The 27843-nt window shown below is 33.5% G+C and overlaps 1 protein-coding gene and 1 long non-coding RNA gene across 41 annotated transcripts; one reads left to right on the forward strand and one right to left on the reverse strand.

Moving 5' to 3' along the window:
• Positions 1-18: 18 nt before the first annotated feature.
• LOC115986473 (putative disease resistance protein RGA4) lies at positions 19-27843 on the reverse strand. 40 transcript variants are annotated; one of them, XM_031109512.1, is made up of 12 exons: positions 24121-27843; positions 23936-24025; positions 23688-23773; positions 23391-23502; positions 22371-22458; positions 21749-22073; positions 11984-12094; positions 10824-10911; positions 10596-10681; positions 9830-10002; positions 9224-9499; positions 8567-9134 (listed from the first exon to the last, which is right to left on the reverse strand). In XM_031109512.1, exons 1-2 carry the CDS (start codon positions 27776-27778, stop codon positions 23967-23969), a joined length of 3717 nt encoding a protein of 1238 aa, XP_030965372.1. In that variant the 5' UTR covers positions 27779-27843; the 3' UTR covers positions 8567-9134; positions 9224-9499; positions 9830-10002; positions 10596-10681; positions 10824-10911; positions 11984-12094; positions 21749-22073; positions 22371-22458; positions 23391-23502; positions 23688-23773; positions 23936-23966. The 40 variants fall into 40 exon arrangements, with proteins under 40 accessions (XP_030965398.1, XP_030965372.1, XP_030965375.1 ...); XM_031109515.1 differs by having other exon boundaries at positions 9224-10002; positions 23688-23765; positions 23960-24025; XM_031109507.1 differs by having other exon boundaries at positions 9224-10002; positions 23688-23765.
• Positions 1132-2810, forward strand: LOC115986476. Its single transcript, XR_004090752.1, has 3 exons — positions 1132-1478; positions 2098-2159; positions 2419-2810. It is a non-coding gene; the product is annotated as an uncharacterized LOC115986476 (long non-coding RNA).

The following is a 27843-nucleotide window of genomic DNA, read 5'->3' on the forward strand; positions in this document are numbered from 1 at the left end:
GAACATGAAACTATGATTTAAATCCAACGCAATCTACCATATAAGAATTGATTAAAAAAATTAAGATGAAAGTGTTCTACATTCTGCTTTCAACGCAAACTGAAGATAAGACATAAACATTAGCAATTCAATATGAAACAACTCAAACCTGCACTAGAGGTAAAAAAAGAAAAGAAAAAAGGGCCCTGTTTAATATTAGGAGGAGCTGCTTACACTGTTTCTTATTATAGGTAGGTGAAAGAATAAAACAAATAGGTTTTGGGCTCTGTTTTAGATGAATTTGAGAAATAGGTTGAATAAAACGGCCCAATTTCCTCTTTTTTGGTTTTTTGTTTTTGTTTTTTCTTAAAAGATAATAATTTGTTAATTATGTCAAGAGATGAGAGATTTAAATCCTAAATATTTCAGATGAAAACACTAAAAAGTATCAATTAAACTAAGATCAAGAAACTCCAAATTAATGATAGATCAAATAATTCGAATTAACATTAAAATTTCCTTCTTAAATTTTATTTTTATTTTTGTTTATAATATTAAGAAACTCTAAATCAACTAAAGATCAAGCAAGGAGAATTAGCTTCTTTAATTTAACATGTGTTTTTTGGGGATTTAATTTAATATGTGCCTTTTTAGGGATTTAATGGTTCAAAGAAAAAGTTGATTTTGGCAACTAGAAGTTGATTTGTACTACACTCTCATATGTTGAAAATGCAGCCATTAAGCTAAACCACGTAATCTTTTTGTATTTTTGTGTTCTCTATTTTACGCTTCCACTTCTACATTTATTCTAGCTTATTCAACATTGTATATCAACGCTAATATTTAAAATAAATAATTAGAAGTTTTTATTAAAAATGCTAGGAAGTACCAGTTAACTTCATGAGCTCACAACTAATTGCAATAACAATAAAATGGTTGAAGATTAAATGTAAGAATTAAGACAAGCAGTTAGGATGTGGTGGGCTGGTGATTTTTGATTTGTCCAACTTATTGGTTTGGTGTCAATCTTGGAATGGCTCTCATTTAGTTGGTAGCTCTCATTTAGTTGACCAACCATAGCATAGAGCCAACTCCAATCCTTCTATGTGTGCAAGTTAAGACTCCTACTTGTACTAAAAGTATATGGGAAAAATGCTCATACACCCCTTAAACTTTGAAGTAGTGGCCAAGACACCCCTTAAACTTTTTTATTGGCCAATTTACTCCATAAACTTTACACACCTGCCAAATTAATACCCCAGTTAGTCTACTGTTAAAAAACTTACGGAATAGTCACAGGAGACACACGTGACTTTTAAAAAACAAACTCAGTCCTGTTAATTTGAAACCAGATGGATTGAAGAAAACAAAAGAGAGTTAGGTCTGACCGGAGAAAAGAGAGAAAGAGGCAGCCACCGCAGAACGTCACCCATCATCTCTTCGCCCGTGTCCCGACGGCGCTTGGTGGTTCTGCAGCTCTGTTTGACAGCCACCACTTGGTTTTTTTCTTTTTCTTTTTCTAATGCAAGTATTGTTATTTAAATCCACAAAGAGCTCTCTATTTTACTGATCTACTTGTGCGAATTTCTATAAGAATTTCTTGATTTGGTTTAATTTTTGGGGTTGGGTTTTAGTGAGCTGGTTTGTTTCATAGAAGTTAATGGAATTTATAAATGAAATAAACATTAAATTTGGGGTTGAAATTACAGTATACATATTAGGTGAATGAATTATATTCTTTATGTTGTTTTGCAATAGATGTTTTATGTGGCCAGTGCTTTAGTGAACGTGTACTGCAATACTGCTTTTGAGTGTGCTATACAACTGTTTGATGAAATGCCTGAGAGAGATATGACTACTGCTCTAATATATCAGCTCTTTGATTCTGTTCTCTAGCGGAAGATTACATTTTGAAGTTACTTTTAATAGTTCAAAAAAAAAAAAATTTGTAGAAGAAAATTTGTAAAGGTAGTGATTATTTTACACAGTTTGTTTGATTGTATTTGGTGGAAAAATGGCTTCTTGGAGGTTGTTTTATTGTATTCTACATTTATACTATTCAAAATACTGTTTAGTCTCTGGTCTTCTCATGTCTTGTATAGTAATGTCTCTTTTCAGTTGGTGGAATAAGAGAGAAGGACAACACAATTTAGAGTGCAGTTTAGCAAGCTTGCCAAGAGGTGATATTTTAGCACTTGGTGTGTATATTGTTAGATGTGTTATCTAGTTGCTAATTATTTGACTCTTTATTGGTCATTTGTAATGAATTATATTCTCCTTATTGTTTTCTCTAAATAAGTAGTCTGATGAAAATCACTAGCTTTAAGGGAACAATTTCGCTTATGGATAGGGAGTTTAGTGTATTTTTTTCTCCCATTTCTATATTGTTTTTCTTTTCCAGTCTTTCTATTAATCTTCTTATTAATTTTTTTGTTGCAGCCATGGATGAAAGTCCACTTTCACTGCCTACAAATGCACCTTCTATGCCAAATGTACCACCCCTTAAATCCCAATATGATTCTACTGAGGCTGAAGGCCAATTTGATTTGTTAATTTTCCAATTTGTGTGGAGGATGATGAGGATGATGAAGATTTTAAGTGACTCTGTTGAATCTGATGACGATATAAATGAAGATTTTGGATTGGGGGATGATAGAATTAGTAGAGAGATTTGGGGCAAGTAACTTTAGGGAGTTTGGAATGGTGAAGGAGATGATCATACTTGAATAGCAAAGATTTGGCTTTTTTTAATTATTTTTTTCTATGGGGATGTAAAAAATTGAATGTTTTTTTAATTGTATTTTTTCATATAAAGAAATTGAAGAGGACAATATCATTTTTGTATTTCTAATAAGATTTTTCCTTATTTTTTCTCCTCTGATGTTTCAATATGAGTAGAATGCTTTTTTTTTTGGTGATGACAACCTTTATATAAAAAGCAAAGTACAAGCAACTGAAGCAAGAATCTTTTTCCAAATCTTACTAGACCAAAATCAAATTGAACATTACATACTTGTGAACATTTTTATATATTACTTTAAATTTAATCTAAATATATAGATATATTAGATTACAAATCCTTTTTTTTTCTAGCACTCCTACATCAATAGTCACTTCATGTAAAGATGACGTCTAACATTAAAACTCAATACTAAATAAAAGGCTACCGCAATCCCCTGATGATCCAAGAAACCACCAAAAAACACTAAGCCACTTAAAAATCCTCTTATTCATTGCTGCTTCATTCTTAAGTCTTCGGTTGGTGTCCAGTAGTCCATTAATAACACTTTTGCTCCTTGGGGTGAATTCAATATCGTGCCATTCAAAGTAGTTACATACATTACAATCCTACACAAGGAGAAAAAAATAATTATTAGACTATGCACAAGTTATAAACCAAACACAATTAATTGAAACCAAAACTAACAAATGAAAACCTCGCACCTAGAGCTTGCACCAAAGGATTCAAAAAAAGAAAACAAAAATATGTAATACTCTGGATTAGAATGCATATGAAATAAAATCTCACCAATAACATGCTGCCTTAGTGATTCAAAAGATTTACAATAAACAAATGTGTCAAGCAGAACATTTGTGCAGCACTAGGTTCTCCTTTTTGTTATACTGCTTGTAGCAAGCAAAACATCTATGACTGTAAACAAATGTGTCAAAAATCCGTAAATCTTATGGAGCCAAGTCAATAAATTACATAAGCAACAGAAAAAATAAACCTCACTGCAATAACCTTCACTTGTTAACATCAATTTGTACAGTTTGCCAATTTAAACAAGACACGAGAAGATTGAAGACTGAACAATATTTTGAATAGAATCAATGCTGGGGAGTGGTGCAATGCAAGAAAAAAAGAATCAAAGAGTTGATATATTAGAGCAGTAGTCATATCTCTCTCATGCATTTCATCAAACAACTATATAGCAAACTCAAAAGCAATGATGCAATACACATTCACTAGATCACTGGCCGCATAAAACATCAATTGCAAAACAATATAAAGAATATAATTCATTCACCAGATATGTATACGGTAATTTCAACCCCAAATTTAATGTTTGTTTCATTTGTAAATTCCATTAACTTCTATGAAACAAACAAGTTCACAAAAACCCAACCCCAAAAATTAAACCAAACCAAAAAATTCTTATAGAAATTCGCACAAGCATATCAATAAAACAGAGAGCTCTCTGTGGATTTAAATAACAATACTTGCATTAAAAAAATAAAAAAACCAACCAAGTGGTGGCTGTCAAACAGAGCGGCAGAACCACCAAGCGCCGTCGGGACTCGGGCGAAGAGATGATGGGTGACGTTCTGCGGTGGCTGCCTCTTTCTCTTTTCTCTCCGGCCAGACCTAACTCTCCTTTGTTTTCTTCAATCCATCTGGTTTCAAATTAACAGGACTGAGTTTGTTTTTTAAAAGTCACGTGTGTCTCACGTGACTATTCCGTTAGTTTTTTAACAGTAAACTAACTGCAGTACTGATTTGGCAGATGTGCAAAGTTTATGGAGTAAATTAGCTAATAAAAAAGTTAAAGGGGTGTCTTGGCCACTACTTCAAAGTTTAAGGGGTGTATGAGCATTTTTCCCAAAGTATATTGATTAGTCTAGGGTTTAGTCTACTATATATAGTCATGTTATGGTTTATTGTAACACAAGATTTGTATTACACTCTCATAGGTTAAAAATGTAACCCTTAAAGATATATTTCAAATGCATGCAATTTTATTTCTGAAAGTGAAGGAGCAAAGTAATTTGGTGAAGCATCACTCGTGCTGATCATTATCACCAATTGCATGCTTAGTATTCCTTTAAGAACACTCTACCTATCCATTTTGCCTCTGTTCTTTTTTGAGGGTACTCGTATGATTTTTCTCTTAATTGTAGTAAATTTAGTAAAGCAAAACTTGCCTTTCTTTTGAGTAACAAATTCCTCATTATATTTATGGCAAAATTTAGGTGTAATATATTAAGTTTTTCAATCAAATTCAAATACATGGTTTCATTAACCAATAAAATATAAACAATTGTATCTTTTCTAAGAATAATTAAATTTAATAGAAATATATATATTTGAATTTAATTCAATAACATAATATACCCCTATATCTGAGGTTTAGTGACAGTAAATTCAGTGAAGCAAAACTTGGCTTTCTTCTTATTGAAAATGTCGTTGTTGTATTTATACTTCTAAAATATATTTTAGTCCATATAAAGAGCTTGAAGTTTGATTTTAGTTCCTAAACTTAAAATTTTTTTATTTTTTATTGTCCTTAAATTATAGAAAACATTATTTTTGGTTCTTCTATCGAATTTCGTTAACTTTAATCCTACATGTCTAATTGAGTAGCATTATCTTTAGCATTAGAGAGTTTGACACGTTTTTCCTACGTGATCCCATCATTACAATACATTAAAAAAAAAAAAAGACACAGGAGGTGAACTAGTAGCACTAAACCATATACTTGTGACATATGGTATGAAAGCTTAAGGAGAAAAAATGTAACGTTTTCAACAATTTATAAACAAAAAAAAAATAATAAAAATAACTATCTAAAGTTTAGGAACAAAAGAAAAATGACATGAAAACTTTAGGGATGAAAACAACATTTTTTTTCCTATTTATGTATACAAAAGTAAAAAGAAGTTGACAAATATATTCCTTATTTATTATAGCATTTAGCCAAACCAATTTTTTGAGAAAATAATTTGATTCCCTATAATTTTGAGAATATATATATATATATATATTTTTTTTTTTTGAGGAGGAGCTTTCAATTAAAAGATATACTTTTAATTAACTTTTACTACATTCCAATAAAGTTGGACTCACCTGATTCGTTTTTTGCGAGTGCAATGGAATATTCATTAACAAAAGCCTTCAATTAATTATTTGTTATTTTTTGGGCTACTTAGAAAATGGTCTATGATTTCATACTACTCATCAATTTAGAAATGGTTTATGATTTCCAGACCTTGCAAAAATGTGAATTTTGTGCACATAGACAACCATGTGCAAATTACCCATTCAAGTTGATCTACTTTCGGTGTTTCCTACTTATCATCATTTTCAAGATGCTTGCATTCATTATTTCAATTACTAAACTAAAACTCAATTGCTTATTGAAGAGGTGGTGCAACTGTGACGTGAAGGCCCATTTATAAAGCCCGAGTCAATTTCTCAAGCTGCAATAAGGTCCATGATAACACAAAAACCACTTCTTGTAGCCATTCAACCTGGATCCTCTGAACTTAAAGCCCATCATTTTAAAGTGCAAAAGTTACAACATCAGATATTTATATTTTGTATTCGTATTCGTATTCATGTTTCTTTCCCTCTTGTTACTTATTAGAGCCATTGTTTACATTGTCTGGTCTCTAATAGACTAATTTTAAATTGTGCATATATTATTCTCTACTCTCCTCACGATTTGATAAAACAATAACACATTTACTAATAATAGAATTTAATAAAATACATAAAACAAATTAAACGAAATCTGAATGATTTAAATTAAAGAAATAAGCAACTTATTATGAATGCTCATGGTCTAGCTTACAATTGAACATGCTTTAAAATGGAAAATCAACCAGAGAAAAAGAAAAATCAAGATTGCAGGAATTAATATTATATGGTAGTATTAATAATGTTTTTTGCTAGCTTGTGGATTAAAAACTACTTTAGTGCCATGCTGGTGGAATAACAGGTTGCAGCTGCAGCAACTATCCAATCATCTCTAATCATTAAGTTGCCTATGTGAGAAATTTGGTGTTCAGCTATTAATATGTGAGAAATTTTCAATTTGCCTATGTTGTGTACTAAAATTTGAGGTGAATTTATAAATTATAAAAGACCACCTGTTAGAAACCTTAGCTTCTACAATATATATACACACACACATTCTTTTCAAGATAACAAACTATAGATTTTAATTGATTTTTCCATTTTCAGTAAGGAAAGACACTATTGTAAAGGGGACTCCAGAATTGCACATTCAAAATTTGCTTATGATGCCCAAAATACCGCAGTCTATTGTTTATTTTATTTGCAACCTAAAAAACAAAAAGCAAAAAGAGTAGGAGGAATCACTCTTTTTGAGTTATTTATCAATCATACTCTTTTTGTCATTGCTTTAATTTATAAATTTTTTAAAAAAAATATGATTTTTGAGAGGCCCCTTTGACAGTAATAAATTCAATTAGTAATTGATGGTTGATACTATACTCTGCTGAACACCAAATCTATTTTTGTCCTTTAATTTATTAGAATAACACCCATAAATCAAGTTGAGGTAAAAATACTAAAATTGGATTCATTATTTTATTTTATTTTATTTTTTAGGAGTGAGAACTGGATCCATTATTGGTCATATTTCAAATATGAAATAACCATTCATTCCAGAAATATTTAATAATTTTCCTTGAAAATGACAAAATGCTTAAATTGTTTATTTAGAGGGAAAAAGACAAAAATTTCGTCTCCAACTCTATTAGAAACACTAGGAGATGCTAGGACTAGGAGTATAAACTAATTTACTTTATACTACACCAATTACAACTTACAATGAAAGAAAAAAAAAAATATTTATATGTAGCAAACTGTGGTTAGTGGTGTATAAAGTGAAACATAAAAATGAGACACAAATTTTTTATTGCTTTTGGAAACTATTGTTCAATTAATAAAACATAAAAGTTTTCAATTGAACTAAGATCAAGAAACTCTAAATTAACGACATATCAAATAATTCAAAATAACGTTAGAATTTTCTTTGTTAATTTTTTTTTTTTGTTTTTTTTGTTTTTGTTTTTGTTTTTGTTTTTGTTTTTTGTCTGTAATATCAAGAAACTCTAAATCAACTAAAGATCAAACAATGAGAATTTTCTTCTTTAATTTGATGTATTTATTTTGGGGGTTTAATTTCATATTTGCCTTTTTGGGGATTTAATGGTTTAGAGAAAAAGTTGATTTTGGCAACTAGAAGTTGGAATCAAGCCAACTGGAAATAAAGCTTCCTAAATGAAGTAAACAATGATACATAGCGTAAATCACAACTCTTATTGATGACCAAAATTTAGTGTTGGGAATTTTGTCAGATCTCCTCTATGCTACTAGCTCTTAGGATCAAAACTACATAACTGTGGATTTGATACTCTCTTGAACATGACTAAAAGTCTAAAATATTGTTTGCTAAAAATGCCTGGACCAAAATGACAATCATGAGACAATTTGCACATTAGGTACAATAATCACTTATCTTAAAAATAAAAAAAGTATTTAATTAATAATCGCATTACCATTATTTGCCACTACTGTAGAGAAACACTATTTTGTAGCATAATCAAAGTCTCAAGCTTCCCTTTCTATATTATATAACACTATTTTTAACCACCGTGATTAAAATTGAGTGATTGATTGCATTTGTAGCATTATATAGCAATGTCTTGGACGTTCAAATTCCAATGGTTTGTAGGAGAATGCGAAGTAACATGAAAAATAAATGAAAAACGAAGGAAAACGAGAGCAACCAACAATTTTTTACGTGGAAAACTCTATGCGAAAAGGAACACAGAGAGAAAAACCACGGGCTCAAGCCAGTCTTCTTATGCACTATTTTCTTAAGGTATGTCTTAATACAAGTTTTCCTTCCTCTTATATAAAGGGAAGGCGAAGAGTGTATACCACACCAGGTAAAATTCTATTGGCCAAGGCCATTGTTACATGCGAACGAAACATTTTGCTCCCTCAATGTTCTCTCTCCTCTGCCTGCATGGTACTACAATGCTATGTAGACGAGGCACACCTACTGTTACCCCTGAAAGGCTGAGACATTGTTTCAGGTTTAGCTCTGCACTTGGTTGTGGGAGGGTGCCACTGCAGAGTGTACTAGGATTATTTCTTTCGTTGAACACATGCAAGACTCTGAGATCTAATCTCCAGTTGTTCCTCATTAGCTTTTAGATTAATAACTAGGTATATAGTTTCCCTCTCTTACAGAATTGAAGTGCAAGAACATTGATAGTAGATGAATTTCCATTAAGCTAGTAACAGATTTGTCTGCATCCAATTGCACCACTAGGTGATAGCAATTAACTTCATATCCGCTTGACATGTGACCTAAATGTTTGTGAAATGCCTGGACCTGAAATTCAACCATGAGACAAGTTGCATGTTCCATAGGATCAATCATTTAAAAAGTACTTGATAGAGTTGTTTCTAATTAATTTCTACCTTATTATTATTTGCAACTCCGCAGCAGAAAATGCTGGCCCTTCTCAGTTTGTCAAGGTGGCAAATTCACAATCAAAATCTCCAGCTCTCCTTTCTCTCTGATAATTTAATTTTGATCACCTTCAGATAATGGACAGGCCATGACAGTCGTAGCCTGGTTCACCATCACTTGGTTTAGTGCATCTTGAATTATTCGTTCAGGTTCAGCTTTGAGTGTATTTGTAGCCTTATTTAAAGCAGTATCTTGGACAACTGGTGGCTACCCGTTTCGTCTACCTGGTGGATAATTGGAATTGTCATAGTATTACCATGATATGATAGTCTTGCATTTTATTTGACAAAAACTAAATGAAGCAGTATGGTCCAATGAGTCTGTAAGAGTCACAAGCAAATGCTAAACTCCAAAAAAAGAAAAAAAAAATTATAATCCTAAATTTATCAATTGTAGCGAGGAAAAAGATTGAAGTAATAATACTTCTACTTTTGCTTTATACATTGAAAGCTATTTAATGTTATTTTACTCTAAAGTAGCTCAATTGACTTAATAACTTGGATCATTAAGAACTATCAAATGATGAGTTTAGCAAAATATTTTACTGTACTAACCTGTCGGAAGCTACTAACAAACCTTTGCGTGCTTGTAACTTTGATGCAGCTTTGCTTTCCACCTCATTTGCATTTCCTTCTCTCATATGCAGTGTTGGCATGGATGCATCATTGAACAAAAATGATTTTTGACTAACAAGACCAATCTACCAGCTCATCCACTTCAATTTAACCTTACAATTTTCAATTCCATCAGGTGACCTGATTTAGGATTAAAAGATCTTTGAAATATTGCAGTCACTATGCATTCCCCATTTCCACTGTTTCCAACAATTGTGACTTATTGAAGGAAGAGAGTGACAACAATACAATTATGACTTGATGAATCTTTTTTTTTTTTTTTTCCAATTATGACTTGATCATTTTAAAAAGAAAAATCCAGCAAAGCTTTGGTGCTAAAGCTGTATAGAAGTAAAAAGGCAGTAAAACACAATTTGAAAATAAAATTTAACTTTGCCAAAATGAATGGCAAAGCTGAGGCCTTGGAAAACCAGAATATCCAGCCTAGTTGGATATCTAAAGCTTACATGATGAAGCTCATCCTGTTCTCTGTACTTTGAATCTATCATTGCTAATAAGGAAGCATCAAAAGCTTTGTCTTTTGCTACTTGGGTCTATGTTTTCAGACAAAGTCAAACAGTAATGCTGAAAGTATTAACATTGTCTTTTGAACTTTTAGTCAATTGGCTGACAAGACCAAATTTCCCTTACTCCATTTAATCTGAAACTTTTTGAGATTCATATTATCCATAAGAGCTGTGCCCACCTGAAGATCATTGTATCAATTTGGAGAACTGGTAACTGTTGGCTTCCCACCTTTGATTTGTCCAGCCAAAGCTCAATTTTTGCCAGCTGGGATATGGAATTAGAATCAATTAAATATATTTTCTGATTCAATAAAGTTAATTGACAGAAATAAACATAATTAACTTCTATATCTACATTTATGTCATCTAATATCTTTCCTATTGCGTCATAAGCATCAATGTCTGACCTCCTCTTTAATGCTTTCATACATCTTAAAGTTTGTAGTTTCATCTCGAAGAAAATGCACTTGTGTAGGAAGCCGCCAGGCTAGAGACCTGAAACATCCACGTGGTAATAAAAAGAGAAGAAAAAAAAAAAGGGCATAATACCAGCACACATACATTCATATGTTGTGCATGCACACATCTTCATTAAGGAACTTAAGCCAATAATGTATCTAATACTTCTTTTTCAATTTTTTTCTATTTCTGCATGTATAACTGTGGAACCAACCCAGTTGGAAGAATAGGCATAATCAGATATAATAAAAATCAGCAACCCTTGAAACAAAAAACAACAGTGAAGTTGTTCAATTATAATTGGAAATTTATAGAGGACTGAGTTTAAAATGATATGAATGAACCTGTAGAAGTATTAGGAGTTTTAGATCCTAATGGTCTTAGTTTCTATGTCTTGGATTTGAACAGTCACATGGATTCATATAATGTATAAACCTGTAAAATGATGTTTTGTTGACTAAAAGAAAATGAACTCATCATTACAAGTGAGTATTCACTGTAGTTTCTTGTTCCCCATGATAAAGAATTTAAGACTTTTTTATTTCAATTTTTTTCTCTTCTTTTTCCTCATACTTTTTTCTGTAACCAAATGGTGCATAAATTCAAATAATCCATCACTATTTTTTTTTTATTATCTAACTTGAAATGTCAAAATAGTGCATTAATCCAATCTAAATGAGGCTCATTGGGGTGTCCAGAGAAAAGGGGATGATTATCCAAATACTTAAGGGGCACCTCTTCTGGCTTTGCCTCATTCCTTGGTATCCTCAATGAGGGTCAAAACTAGATTCAGTTTAAACTCCCTCATTGGACTCTATTGCAGAATAAGATTTTTTTAGCAGGGAGAGGGTCCAGAGAAAAGGGGATAATCTCGATGCACAATAGAAGTAGAAGAACATGGGGAAATTGATTCTAGAAGCCAAATTTAAAATCAAGACAAAAAGGATTTAGAACGATATAGGAGCAATTGAGTCATTTTCAGCAATAACATGATAGCAACATTGAAAAGAAAGAATAACATTGACATTTCATTTTTTTTTTTCCCAAACACACAAGATTACAATATATATTTTTATGAAGGATCTAGGTTAATGATAGACATACAAACCTAAAGAAGTCAAAGTGGCAGAAAATTCTGAATCTAGTTCAAGCATATTGCAGAATCCCCACTGATTTCCCCATCCACCTCCTGAATTGCTGCTTGTCTCTACATTTCCCACTGATAATCAAAGAACCAAGTTAATAAACTCGAAAACAGCTCAAAACTTTCCAATAAATACACTAATTTAATCCATGAACACAACCACTCGTACTTAGAACCCAAATAGACCACAATAATGTCCAAATAGGTCAATAAGATCTAAATTTGATAGTTATAAAATCCTAACATAGTAAAGCAAAATTTGTATTGAATACTTAGGAGAATGAGGTTGGAATTATAGTGCAGGAATCTTGCGGTCTATAATAGATAAAACTTACTTATTCCTTTATTAACTTGTGATGATGCAACCACTTGTAGAATTTAAAATAGTGCAACAGTGGCTAGATATGTCAGAGCTTCAATGGCTAATATTTTAAAAAACACCACAGCAATTAACAAGAGATAATTGCCACCACCATTGTCATAACTGCTGTACAAACTAACATTGAACTTGTTTCAGATTGGAAAAGGCAACAAAAGATAAACAAAAACCAGGATTTAAACCTAAAAAAAATCCAAGATAGGAAATAAGTATAGATTACTGTCAATAAGAGAAAGATCATGCAACAAAAATCATTTTGTAATCCAAATAATAATTATTAAAGTATTAATTTAGCCAGCATATTTTCCCACATCACACATGAGAAATCAAATTCAGGATGAATAATTTTCATATGAAAGTAATGTAATTTCAATGTATTGCAAATTTGCAAGGTAACAAATTGAGAAATATGGCATATGAAATCGGACAAGTGAAAAATACTCAAAATATCAAATAATTGATAATAAAAAAGAAAGCATAGCATTGACATTTCCTTGTTGTGTTTTATCCTTTGACAAACAGGGGCATAAAATGAATACCATTCCTCAAATATATCATGTCTTTATTAAATTTAAGCTGTGTTTTGATGCAAACTATTCTATGAAATAGAAGTTACTGACAGCAAATCTCATAAGCTTAAATATGCAGAATCATCAATTAAACCATTAAGTTCTTAAAATCCTAGAGCTCACCTCTCATAAAAGATGTGAAAAGAACCACTACCAAAGACCACTTTTTCATATTTGATCTTCATTTCATATTTTACAATGAAATGAGAACTGCTTTTAGTATGTAAGAAGATAGCCCCGGATACCCAGATAAATTGACATACAGTTTAATGTCAAGCAGGTTCTTGTTTGGAGAAGGAAGAAACATAGAAAACAGGAGAAAAATGGACTTCTGGAGAGTGATTTATTAACTGGTTTCAAAGTTCTTGGAAAGGTCGAGAAACCTAATATATGATTAATGACTTACCCTTTATTTTGGTCACTAGAAGACTTCTAAGAGCCAAAGTAACCAAAATTGATTACAAGCCAGAGATTGTTAGAGAAGTTGCAATTATAAATGAAGATGATCAAAGCCTAAAGCACACATTTGAAAATGAGGCATCTAGTTCTGTTGGCAATACATGTATCTATTTGGATAAGAGTGGTAATAAACAGACACTGGATCCCAACTTTGATCATAAACTATTAAGCTTTATGAAGAATCTGCCACAGTGAAATCTTTTTCTTTATTTTTTTCCCCTTCGAACAAAGAATGATAATGTAAAGGTAAATAAAAGACTATTATTTGTTTACCTTTGTAATATTTGAATTCAAGGAGAAAGCCAATAAGCAACCACTTTTCCTTTATGCAAGTGTTGCTACCATGAATATCAACTTATGATCTAAATCCAACGCAAGCCAAGCAAGACAAAAAAAAAGAAAGGAAAGAAACATTAGTGATTCAGTATGAAACAACTCACACCTGCATAAGCCAGAAAAAAACATAAAACATATTTTTTTATTCAATTGTAGAAAAAAAAAAAAAAAAAAAAAAAACATGGTGGAGCTTATAACCGAAGCATTAAAAATACCTGCATAAGCTAATTCTTCTGCCAGATATACTTCTCCCCACAAATATACCTGACAAGATGAAAAGAAAAACACCCAAAATACATCACCAAATCAACTTGGTTTGAGATACAAAAAGAAACAGAGGAAAGAATTCCATATTCTTTCTCTTAATACGTGAAGAAAGCATGCATGTGAGGAATGAAAATTCTATTGGCAAAGATAAATAAAACAAGAAACCACCTCTAGGTAATTATAATTATTCACCACCGAGCTATTGACTTGTTGAACCACTGCAACGCCCAAAAATTTTGGTAAAGCCCTGAGTTTTAAGTTCATATTCCTCATTCATTTCAGTTTGTTCTGCATAATGAAATTAAATAGCCAGGAAAAAATTAGCTATACAATTAAAGATGGTGAAGAAGAAGAATTTTGATTTGCATAATGAAATTCAATACCTGGATCTTCTTCTTTTGGTGGAGCTAGATCTCCTCTCAAGTTTTCAATGCGAGCAAGCCAATCCTGGCTCTTGCAACTTTCTACTAAGATGGGACAACTCTGAATAGCCAGTTTCTTCAAAGACGTTAGGGCAGGCAATGATGTCAAATTGGGGCATCCCCAAATACGGAGAGATTGCAGAGATATGATTTCGCAGATCCACTCCGGCAATGTTGTCAAACTCAGACAATTCAAAATCTCGAGCTTTCGCAGAGAGGTGGCCTGTTGAAGCCCCACCGGAAGAGAGGCCAATTTTGGATGATCAAATAATCTTAGATACTGAAGCTTCCTCAGGCCTTGCCATTCCAATTCCATCCCATCCCCATTATAATTATATAACCTAAATTCCTCAAGTGCAGTCAGATGTTGTATAGATTGAAGGACATGACCATCACTACAGTAAGCATTATGAAGAATCTGCCATAATGAAAATCTTTTTTTTTTTTTTAATTTTTTTTTTCCCTCCAAACAAACAATGATTACGTCAAAGTGAATAAAATACTAGTATTTTTTTACTTCTGTAACATTCGAATTGAAGAAAAAAGCCAGTAAGCAACCACTTGGGACAAGTTCCTTCATCCAAGAATTGCTACCATAAATATCAACTTATGGTCTAAATCCAACACAATCTACCATATAAAAATTAATAATAAAAAAAAAAAGGTAAGATGAAAGATGGTATATATTGTGTTTTCAATGCAAGCTTAGTAAGCCAAAAATGATAGGAAAGAAACATTAGCAATTCAGTATGAAAGAGCTCATATCTCCACAAGCCGAAAAAAAACATAAACCATATTTTTTATTCAATTGTAGAAATAAAAACATGGTGGAGTTTGTAATTGAACGATAAAAAATACCTGTGCAAGCTAATACTGCAGTGCTATTGCCAGATATACTTCTCGCCACAAATATTATCTCATTATCACCAAGTGCTGATCCTTATCTGACAAGATGAGAAGTAAAACACCCACAATACATAACCAAATCAACTTGGTTTGAGATAAAAAAGAAACAGGGAAAGAATTCCATATTCTTTCTCCTAATACGTGAAAAAAAGCAAGCATGTGAGGAATGAAAATTATATTGGCAGAGAAAAAGAAAACAAGAAACCACTGCTAGATAATTATTTACCACTGAGTTATTGACTAGTTGAACCACTGCAACGCCCAAAAATTTTGGTAAAGCTCCAAGTTTGTTCTGCATAATGAAATTCAATAATCAGGAAAAAATTAGCTCTACAATTAAAGAGGGTGAAGAAGAAGAATTTTGTTTTGCATAATGAAATTCAATACCTGAATCTTCTTCTAGATTCAAGTTTTCGATGCGAGCAATCCAATCCTGGCTCTTGCAACTTTCTACTAAGATGGGACACGTCCGAATACCCAGTGTCTTCAAAGACGTTAGGGCAGGCAATGATGTCAAATTGGGGCAATCCCAAATATCGAGTGATTGAAGAGACGTTAGGGCAGGCAATGATGTCAAATTGGGGCAAATCCAAATCTTTAGTGTCTTCAAAGACGTTAGGGCAGGCAATGATGTCAAATTGCGGCAATACCAAATATGGAGTGATTGCAGAGATATGATTTCGCAGATCCACTCCGGCAATATCGTCAAACTCGGACAAAACCGAATCGCGAGATATCGCAGAGAGGTGGCCTGTTGAAGCCCCACCGGAAGAGATGCCAATTTTGGATGATCATTTAATTCTAAATCCTGAAGCTTCCTCAGCCCTTGCCATTCCAATTCCATCTCATCCCCATTATAATTATATAAACTTAGTCGCCCAAGTGCAGTGAAATGTTGAAGGAAATGATCATCACTGCATTCTATCATACCAATACCCAAAGATTTTAATTTGGAGAGAGGGGTGAATGAGGCGGCAAGTATTGAAGAAAAAGAACGAGCAGAAGAGGTTGGCTTTGCTACTGCTGCTGCTGTTGGGTTTTCCTGAGATACCGTACTTATCATTCCCATCGATATTGTTCGCTCCAATAGCCTCAAATTAGAGTTATCCAGTCTTAATATTTCAAGATAAGGAAATAAAGGCATGGAAGATAGTTTAGGGCAACCAGAAATGTGTAGTTGGGAAAGACGAGAAAATGAATGATTCTTTGTTGTTATCGTCGATATTTCACCGTAATTATCGGCGGCATCTTCGTCCTCCTCGCTGAAGTCGCTCCTCCTCTTCCACCATCCCTTTAGATTAGGGCAATCCGAAATATGGAGGGATTCTAGGGGTGGAAGTTTAAAACTCTCTGATACCAGGGATACGTACTCAAGAGAAGGAACAAAGGACAACCAGAGACTTTTGAGAGAAGGAAATTGATGCAATGGTAGTACATCTTGGCTATTCTTCATTGAAACTAACTTAAGGCTTACAAGATTTTTGAGTAAATAAAGCCAGCTTGGATATTTCACTCCCCTGTAGCCTTTTAATTCCAAACTTTTAAGATTTTGGTTTGGTTCCAAAGCTTCGACTGACATCTCATCGTACCCAACATCCACTTCCCACGTCCACGTCCACTCCAACGTCAAGCCTTTAAGGTGTTGTTTCTCTTTCAAATTTACAGCCTTGTATTCTAATTCAGCATCTTTCTTGTGTCTCAGATTTTCAATCGTTAGATTTTCTCTTAGCTGGTTTAATCCGTGAAGTTCCTTCAACTCACCACCACACCTAGAGTCCGTACTCAACACATACCGAGCTAGTGAGTGGAGATTAGTCAATTGCCCAAATCCACGAGGCATATGAGTGAAACTATTGCACTCATCAATGTTAAGATGCCTAAGATTGATTAATTTACTAATATTTTTTGGCAATTCTGTAAGTTCCTTACAATAAGAAAGATCCAGTGTCTCCAAATTTTGCAACCTTGTAATAGAATTAGGAAGCATCTTAATGTGTCTGTTGTATGAGAGATCGAGATACCTTAAATGCTTCAACTTTCCGATAGAATGTGGCACATTTCTAATGCCAATTTCATGCAAATCTAACAAGCGCAAGAACTTGAAACTTGAAACAAATGCATCACAAGTTAACTGGTTCCATACCATTTGATTTGAATACCAATTTTGACATGGCAAAAGAAATGTTCTCATCCTATTTGCTTTAAACAACAAAGTTGGAATTTGTGTTGATGAGCCTAAATTAAAACCAAATGACATGTGATGAGTTTTTTCATCAATATTTTTCCCATTTATTTCAAAAGTTGTGCTCTCTAGTCCCGCTACTAATATTGCTAGATCATGCATGAGGTCATGTATTTTGAAAATAGGTCCTTCATCCCAAAAATTTTCTTCATCTTTCTGAAAGAATGATCTCCAAAGTAATTCCATAAAATACTCATGACCAACATCTTCTAAGCATTGGTTTTGACCTAATGGCTTAATGAAACCTTGTGCCATCCATAGCTTAACCAATCTCTCTTCTTCAATCTCGTAATCCTTTGGAAATAAACTACAATAAGCAAAACATTGTTTCAAACGTGGTGGGAGATGATCATAACTCAACCTAAGTATTGGTTGGATATTAGTTTCATTTACCTTTGAAAACTCATTATTTTTGAAGGACAACCATTCCTCTTCAGATTTTTTAGAGTACAATAGGCTTCCTATTGTCTTTATGGCAAGTGGAACTCCTTTGCACTTACTAACGATTTCCATTCCAATTTCCTTATATTTTGAATTTTTTGGTTCTTGTCCTTTTTTAAATGCCTTTTGCTTAAATAAAGACCAAGAGTCCTCATCATTTAAACCTGTTAAACGGTGTGTTTCAATAGTTTTTGAACTCTCTGCAACCTTTTCCTCACGTGTAGTCACCAATATTCTACTGCCTCTTGCACCAGCCAGTAAAATTTCTTTTAACTTATCCCATGATATGATAGTCTTGCATTTTATTTGACAAAAACTAAATGAAGCAGTATGGTCCAATGAGTCTGTAAGAGTCACAAGCAAATGCTAAACTCCAAAAAAAGAAAAAAAAAATTATAATCCTAAATTTATCAATTGTAGCGAGGAAAAAGATTGAAGTAATAATACTTCTACTTTTGCTTTATACATTGAAAGCTATTTAATGTTATTTTACTCTAAAGTAGCTCAATTGACTTAATAACTTGGATCATTAAGAACTATCAAATGATGAGTTTAGCAAAATATTTTACTGTACTAACCTGTCGAAAGCAACTAACAAACCTTTGCGCGCTTGTAACTTTGATGCAGCTTTGCTTTCCACCTCATTTGCATTTCCTTCTCTCATATGCAGTGTTGGCATGGATGCATCATTGAACAAAAATGATTTTTGACTGACAAGACCAATCTACCAGCTCATCCACTTCAATTTAACCTTACAATTTTCAATTCCATCAGGTAACCTGATTTAGGATTAAAAGATCTTTGAAATATTGCAGTCACTATGCATTCCCCACTTCCACTGTTTCCAACAATTGTGACTTATTGAAGGAAGAGAGTGACAACAATACAATTATGACTTGATGAATCTTTTTTTTCAATTATGATTTGATCATTTTAAAAAAAAATCCAGCAAAGCTTTGGTGCTAAAGCTGTATAGAAGTAAAAAATTAGTAAAACACAATTTGAAAATAAGATTTTAACTTCGCCAAAATGAATGGCAAAGCTGAGGCCTTGGAAAACCTGAATATCCACCGTAGTTGGATATCTAAAGCTTACATGATGAAGCTCATCCTGTACCCTGTACTTTGAATCTATCATTGCTAATAAGGAAGCATCAAAAGCTTTGTCTTTTGCTACTTGGGTCTATGTTTTCAGACAAGGTCAAACAGTAATGCTGAAAGTATTAACATTGTCTTTTGAACTTTTAGTCAATTGGCTGACAAGACCAAATTTCCCTTACTCCATTTAATCTGAAACTTTTTGAGATTCATATTATCCATAAGAGCTTTGCCCACCTGAAGATCATTGTATCAATTTGGAGAACTGATAACTATTGGCTTCCCACTTTTGATTTGTCCAGCCAAAGCTCAAGTTTTGCCAGCTGGAATATAGAATTAGAATCAATTAACTATATTTTCTGATTCAATGAAGTTAATTGACTGAAATAAACATAATTAACTTCTGTATCTACATTTATGTCATCTAATATCTTTCCTATTGCGTCATAAGCATCAATGTCTGACCTCCTCTTTAATGGTTTCATACATCTTAAAGTTTGTAGTTTCATCTCGAAGAAAATGCACTTGTGTAGGAAGCCGCTAGGCTAGAGACCTGAAACATCCATGTGGTAATAAAAAGAGAGAGAGAGAGAAAAAAAAAAAAAAAAGGCATAATACCAGCACACATACATTCATATGTTGTACATGCACACATCTTCATCAAGGAACTTAAGCCAATAATGTATCTAATACTTCTTTTTTCAATTTTTTTTTCTATTTCTGCGTGTATAACTGTGGAACCAACCCAGTTGGAAGAATAGGCATAATCAGATATAATAAAAATCAGCAATACTTGAAACAAAAAACAACAGTGAAGTTGTTCAATTATATTTGGAAATTTATAGAGGACTGAGTTTAAAATGATATGAATGAACCTGTAGAAGTATTAGGAGTTTTAGATCCTAATGGTCTTAGTTTCTATGTCTTGGATTTGAACAGTCACATGGATTCATATAATGTATAAACCTGTACAATGATGTTTTGTTGACTAAAAGAAAATGAACTCATCATTACAAGTGAGTATTCACTGTAGTTTCTTGTTCCCCATGATAAAGAATTTAAGACTTTTTTATTTCAATTTTTTTCTCTTCTTTTTCCTCATACTTTTTTCTGTAACCAAATGGTGCATAAATTCAAATAATCCATCACTATTTTTTTTTTTTTAATCTAACTTGAAATGTCAAAATAGTGCATTAATCCAATCTAAATGAGGCTCATTGGGGTGTCCAGTGAAAAGGGGATGATTATCCAAATACCTCATTAGGGGCACCTCTTCTGGCTTTGCCTCATTCCTTGGTATCCTCAATGAGGGTCAAAACTAGATTCAGTTTTGAACTCCCTCATTGGACTCTGTTGCAGAATAAGATTTTTTTAGCAGGGAGAGGGTCGAGAGAAAAGGGGATGATCTCGATGCACAATAGAAGTAGAAGAACATGGGGAAATTGATTCTAGAAGCCAAAATTTAAAATCAAGACAAAAAGGATTTAGGACGATATAGGAGCACTTGAGTCATTTTCAGCAATAACATGATAGCAACATTGAAAAGAAAGAATAACATTGACATTTCAATTTTTTTTTTTTTCCTAACACACAAGATTACAATATATATTTTTATGAAGGATCTTGGTTAATGATAGACATACATACCTAAAGAAGTCAGTGGCAGAAAATTCTGAATCTGGTTCAAGCATATTGCAGAATCCCCCACTGATTTCCCCATCCACCTCCTGAATTGCTGCTGGTCTCTACATTTCCCACTGATAATCAAAGAACCAAGTAAATAAACTCAAAAACAGCTCAAAACTTTCCAATAAATACACTGAATTTAATCCATGAACACAACCACTCGTACTTAGAACCCAAATAGACCACAATAATGTCCAAATAGGTCAATAAGATCTAAATTTGATACTTATAAAATCCTAACATAGTAAAGCAAAATTTGTATTGAATACTTATGAGAATGAGGTTGGAATTATAGTGCAGGAATCTTGCAGTCTAAAATAGATAAAACTTACTTATTCCTTTATTAACTTGTGATGAAGCAACCACTTGTAGAATTTAAAAATAGTGCAACAGTGGCTAGATATGTCAGAGCATCAATGGCTAATATTTTAAAAAACACCACAGCAATTAACAAGAGATAACTGCCACCACCATTGTCATAACTGATGTACAAATTAACATTGAACTTGTTTCAGATTGGAAAAGGCAACAAAAGATAAACAAAAACCAGGATTTAAACCTAAAAAAAATCCAAGATAGGAAATAAGTATAGATTACTGTCAATAAGAGAAAGATCATGCAGCAGAGATCATTTTGTAATCCAAATAATAATTATTAAAGTATTAATTTAGCCAGCATATTTTTCCACATCACACATGAGAAATCAAATTCAGGATGAATAATTTTCATATGAAAGTAAAGAAATGTAATTTCAATGTATTGCAAAGTTGCAGGGTAACAAATTGAGAAATATGGCATATGAAATCGGACAAGTGAAAAATACTCAAAATATCAAATCACTGATAATAAAAAAGAAAGCATAGCATTGACATTTCCTCATTGTGTTTTATCCTTTGACAAATAAGTTAATGACTAACATACGTACCAAAAGAAGTCAAAGATGCAACAAATCCTGAATCTTATTCTCATAAATACAGTTCCACAGTCAAATATAAGAACAGATTTATGCCAAAATTTTCCTGTTTGCCTCTACCATTGTAGCCATAATTGGGATAGCCAGTGATACTCATTCTTTTTGATGATGTGTGAAATCAATAGGCTGAATGCTATTAAGAAGGAAGGCTGTCATATCCAAGCACATTGTAGAATCCCAATAATTTCCACACCCCTCCCATGAATTGATGCTTTTTCTACATTTCACAGGTGACTATCCACTGCATTTAGGTTGTGGCTATCATCTACATATCTGCCTGAACATGTGACCAAAATGTTTGCTAAATGCCATATAAAAGGGAATCAAGGGAGAAGTTGCATGCTATTAGTATCAGTCATCTAAAGAGAAGAAAAAGTTGATAAAGTTAGATAGTTAGTTCCCCTTAACATTTATTTGCCACTCTACTGTAGAAAAAAATTGAGCACTTCTAAACTATTGGGTTGGCAAGCTCACAACTCTAGGGGATGGTATTGTTCGGTCGTGTCACCTAACATGAGAAAGTTTAGAACTCAAAATAACTTGTAAACTAACAAAATGAATTGTGGCACTCAACCTTTTTATGGAGTTATGATGGATCCTTCTACATTCAATTTCAGTCTCAGGGATATAAGCTGTCTCAGGTCATTCTGGAGCATTTTCACCTGGCATCATTCAATAAGTATGGATTTCAGAATCTAAGCTCCTCTTTTCAAATAAGAATTCTGCAGGATGCTTATAAAGTTTGACTAAAAAAAAAAAAAAACAGAAGTTAGGATTGTATAATCATTGTCTTCCCAAAGTTTCTCACTAACCAGGGGCATAAAATGAATACCATTCCTCAAAAATATCATGTCTTCATTAAATTTAAGCTGTGTTTTGATGCAAACTATTCTATGAAATAGAAGTTACTGACAGTAAATCTCATAAGCTCAAATATGCAGAATCATCAATTAAACCATTAAGTTTTTAAAATCCTAGAGCTCACCTCTCACAAAAGATGTGAAAAGAACCACTACCAAAGATCACTTTTTCATATTTGATCTTCATTTCATATTTTACAATGAAATTAAAACTGCTTTTAGTATGTAAGAAGATAGACCCGGATACCCAGATAAATTGGCATACAGTTTAATGTCAAGCAGGTTCTTGTTTGGAGAAGGAAGAAACATAGAAAACAGGAGAAAAATGGACTTCTGGAGAGTGATTTATTAACTGGTTTCAAAGTTCTTGGAAAGGTCAAGAAACCTAATATATGATTAATGACTTACCCTTTATTTTGGTTACTAAAAGACTTCTAAGAACCAAAGTAACCAAAATCGATTACAAGCCAGAGATTGTTAGAGAAGTTGCAATTATAAATGAAGATGATCAAAGCCTACAGCACACATTTGAAAATGAGGCATCTAGTTCTGTTGGCAATACTTGTATCTATATGGATAAGAGTAGTAATAAAAGACACTGGATCCCAACTTTGATCATAAACTATTAAGCGTTATGAAGAATCTGCCATAGTGAAAATTTTTTTCTTTATTTTTTTCCCCTTCGAACAAAGAATGATAATGTAAAAGTAAATAAAAGACTATTATTTGCTTACCTTTGTAGCATTTGAATTCAAGGAGAAAGCCAATAAGCAACCACTTTTCCTTTATCCAAGTGTTGCTACCACGAATATCAACTTATGAATTATGATCTAAATCCAACGCAAGCTAAGCAAGACAAAAAAAAGATAGGAAAGAAACATTAGTGATTCAATACCTGCACAAGCCAGAAAAAAAAAAATAATAATAAAAAAAAATAAAAAAAAACAAAAAAAAAACATAAAACATATTTTTTTTACTCAATTGTGGAAAAAAAAACATGGTGGAGCTTATAACCGAAGCATAAAAAATACCTGCATTAGCTAATTCTTCTGCCAGATATACTTCTCCCCACAAATATTATCTCCTTATCAGCAATTGATGATCCTCACCTGACAAGCTGAGAAGAAAACACCCAAAATACATCACCAAATCAACTTGGTTTGAGATACAAAAAGAAACAGAGGAAAGAATTCCATATTCTTTCTCCTAATATGTGAAGAAAGCATGCATGTGAGGAATGAAAATTCTATTGGCAAAGATAAATAAAACAAGAAACCACCTCTAGATAATTATAATTATTCACCACTGAGCTATTGACTTGTTGAACCACTGCAACGCCCAAAAATTTTGGTAAAGCCCCAACTTTGTTCTGCATAATGAAATTAAATAGCCAGGAAAAAATTAGCTATACAATTAAAGATGGTTAAGAAGAATAATTTTGTTTTGCATAATGAAATTCAATACCTGGATCTTCTTCTTTTGGTGGAGCTAGATCTCCTTCCAAGTTTTCGATGCGAGCAACCCAATCCTGGCTCTTGCAACTTTCTACTAAGATGGGACACCTCCGAATGTCCAGTGTCTTCAAAGACGTTAGGGCAGGCAATGAAGTGAAATTGGGGGAACCATAAAGTGAAATTGGGGCAGGCAATGAAGTGAAATTGGGGCAATCAGAAATATGGAGTGATTGAAGAGACGTTAGGGCAGGCAATGAAGTGAAATTGGGGCAACCATAAATATGGAGTGATTGAAGAGACGTTAGGGCAGGCAATGAAGTGAAATTGGGGCAACCATAAATATGGAGTGATTGAAGAGACGTTAGGGCAGGCAACGAAGTGAAAGTGAAATTGGGGCAATCAGAAATATGGAGTGATTGAAGAGACGTTAGGGCAGGCAATGAAGTGAAATTGGGGCAACCATAAATATGGAGTGATTGAAGAGACGTTAGGGCAGGCAATGAAGTGAAATTGGGGCAATCAGAAATACCGAGTGATTGAAGAGACGTTAGGGCAGGCAATGAAGTGAAATTGGGGCAATCATAAATACCGAGTGATTGAAGAGATATGATTTCACAGATCCACTCCGGCAATGTCATCAAACTCGGACAATTAAAAATGTAGAGATTTCGCAGAGAGGTGGCCTGTTGAAGCCATTCCAATTCCATCCCATCCCCATTATATTTAGATAACCTAAATTCCTCAAGTGCAGTCAGATGTTGTATAGATTGAAGGACATGACCATCACTGCCTTCTATCATACCAATATCCAAAGATTTTAATTTGGAGAGAGGGGTGAATGAGGCGGCAAGTGTTGAAGAAGAACGAACAGAAGAGGTTGACTCTGCTACTGCTGCTGTTGTTGGGTTTTGCTGAGATGTCTTATTTATCATTCCCATCGATATTGTTCGCTCCAATGGCCTCAAATTAGAGTCATGCAGATATAGTTTTTCAAGATAAGGAAATAAAGGCATGGAAGATAGTTTAGGGCAACCAGAAATGTGTAGAGTGGAAAGGTGAGAAAATGAAGGAAGAGAATGATTCTTTGCTGTTATCGTCGATATTTCACCGTAATTATCGGCGTCATCTTCGTCCTCCTCGATGGAGTCGCTCCTCCTCCACCATCCCTTTAGATTAGGACAAATCCTAATTTCGAGGGATTCTAGGGGTGGAAGTTTAAAACTCTCCGATACTAGAGATACGTACTCAAGAGAAGGAATATCCACCAAATAGAGAGTTTTGAGAGAAGGAAATTGATGCAATAGTAGCACATCTTGGCTATTCTTCAATGAAACTAACTTAAGGCTTACAAGATTTTTAAGTGAAGAAAGCCAGCTTGGATATTTTACTCCCCTGTAGCTTTTTAATTCCAAACTTTTAAGATTTTGGTTTGGGTCCAAAGCTTCGACTGACATCTCATCGTACTCAACATCCACTTCTCTTTCTATCCACTCTAACACCAAGCCTTTAAGGTGTTGTTTTTCTTTCAAACATGACTTATATTCTAATTCAGCATCTTTCTTGTGTCTCAGATTTTTAATCCTTAGATTTTCTCTCAGCTGGTTTAATCCGTGAAGTTCCTTCAACCCACTACCACTCTTAGAGTCCGTACTCAACACATACTCAGCTAGTGATTGGAGATTAGTCAATTGCCCAAGTCCACGTGGCATATGAGTCAATCTAGAGCAATTTTCAATGATAAGATGCCTAAGATTGACTAATCTAGAAATATTTCTTGGCAATTCTATAAGTTCATAACAGTTATAGAGATTTAGTATCTCCAAATTTTGCAACCTTGTAATTGAATTAGGAAGCATCTTTATGTCATTCCATGAAAGATCAAGGTGCCTTAAATGCTTCAACTTTCCAATAGAATGTGGAACACTCCTAATTCCAGTGCAATTCAAATCTAACAAGCGCAAGAACTTAAAACTTGAAACAAATGCATCACAAGTTGACTTGTTCCATACAATTTGACTTGAATACCTCTCTTGACATGGCAAAAGAAATGTTCTCATCCTATTTGCTTTAAGCAACAAAGTGGGAATTTGTGTTGATGAGCCTAAATTTAAACCAAATGACACGTGATGGGTTTTTTCATCCAATTTTTCCTCATTTATACCAAAAGTGATGCTCTCTAGCCCCACTACTGATATTGCCAGATCATGCATGAGGTCATGTATTTTGAATATAGATCCTGTGTCTTCTTGAAAGAATGACCTCCAAAGTAATTCCATAAAATACTCATGACCAACATCTTCTAAGCATTGGTTTTGACCTGATAGCCTAATGAACCCTTGTGCCATCCATAGCTTAATTAATTTCTCTTTTTCAAACTCGTAATCCTTTGGAAATAAACTACAATAAGCAAAACATTGTTTCAAGTGTGATGGAAGATGATCATAACTCAATTTAAGTGTTGGTAGGATATCATTTTCTTTTTGATCTAGTTTTGAAAATTCTTTATTAATGAAGGACAACCACTCATCTTCTGAGTTTTTAAAGCACAATAGGCTTCCAATGGTCTTTATGGCGAGTGGAATTCCTCTGCACTTTCCAACTATTTCCTTTCCAATTTCTTTAATTCTTATATTTTCTGGTTCTTGTCCCTTTTCAAATGCCTTTTGCTTAAATAAAGACCAAGACTCCTCTTCATTTAAACCCCTTAAAAAGTGTGGTTCTATAGTTTTTGAAATCTTAGCAACCTTCTCCTCACGTGTAGTCACCAATATTCTACTACCTCTAGCACCACCGAGTAAAAATCCTTTTAACTTATCCCATTTTTCCGAATCATCATCCCACACATCATCTAATACAAGTAAGTATCTCTTTCCATCAATTTCTTTTCGCAGATCACTTATCAATGTGTTCATTTCAAGTCTTTCAGGTTTCTTTTCTTTTGCACATTCTAAGATTTTCTCAACAATTATTTTTACATCAAAATCGTCAGAGACGCACACCCACAATTTTTTCTCAAAATGATTTTTAATTTCTTCAGCATTGAATACAAATTGAGCTAATGTGGTCTTACCCAGTCCTCCAATTCCAACTATAGGAAGGACCGAAACATTCTCTTCAATTTTGGGATCCATTAAACGATCTATAATGACTTTCTTATCAGCCTCTCTTCCAATAACATATTCAGCACGTACAAAATGATGAGTTTCTCTCAACCTATTACTGACTTGTGTCTTTCTAGGACGTTCCTCTAGGTGGAACTTCCTATCTGCTGCAATGGCATCTAGTCTCTCCCTAATTGCCTTAATCTTATGACCCATTTTAAGACCATATGCAAGTTGGTTCGATTTGGAAAAGAAGATGCGTACCTCTTTCGCCTTCTTATTCCTAGTCATCACTTCCCGCCGTAAAACTTCAGTGGAAAAGTCATCCAGCAAGTCGTCCGCTTCAAAAAGTGCATCTTTCAGCCTTCCCAGCCAATTCTTGATGGTATGATTCTGCGCCTGTTGCTCCTCTGCATCCAGAATGACAGCTTTGATGGTTGAAACAGTGTCCACGAGCTTTTGAAGCTCCTCTTTGACACCCCAGAGCAGTCCAAGCTCTTTGAGAGCTAGTTTGCCCAGTTGGCCAATGATTCCTTCAGCTACGTTGAAGAGAGCTCCTTCAGCCATTTCTCAATGAAGGTGAATGAAATGAATCCTTGAAATAGTTACAGGTTGGTAAGATGAGAGCAAAG

The sequence above is a fragment of the Quercus lobata genome, chromosome 4 (genome assembly GCF_001633185.2).
Source record: "Quercus lobata isolate SW786 chromosome 4, ValleyOak3.0 Primary Assembly, whole genome shotgun sequence".
Classification (NCBI taxonomy): domain Eukaryota; kingdom Viridiplantae; phylum Streptophyta; class Magnoliopsida; order Fagales; family Fagaceae; genus Quercus; species Quercus lobata.

What these genes read in the sequence shown, in the direction of transcription:
- LOC115986473 (XM_031109538.1), bottom strand. Translation starts at nt 27,778, where the DNA reads ATGGCTGAAGGAGCTCTCTTCAACGTAGCTGAAGGAATCATTGGCCAA. An exon ending in ACCAAAAGAAGAAGATCCAG is followed by an intron (nt 15,650 to 24,120) that starts GTATTGAATTTC and finishes TTCATTATGCAG; the next exon opens with AACAAACTTGGAGCTTTACC.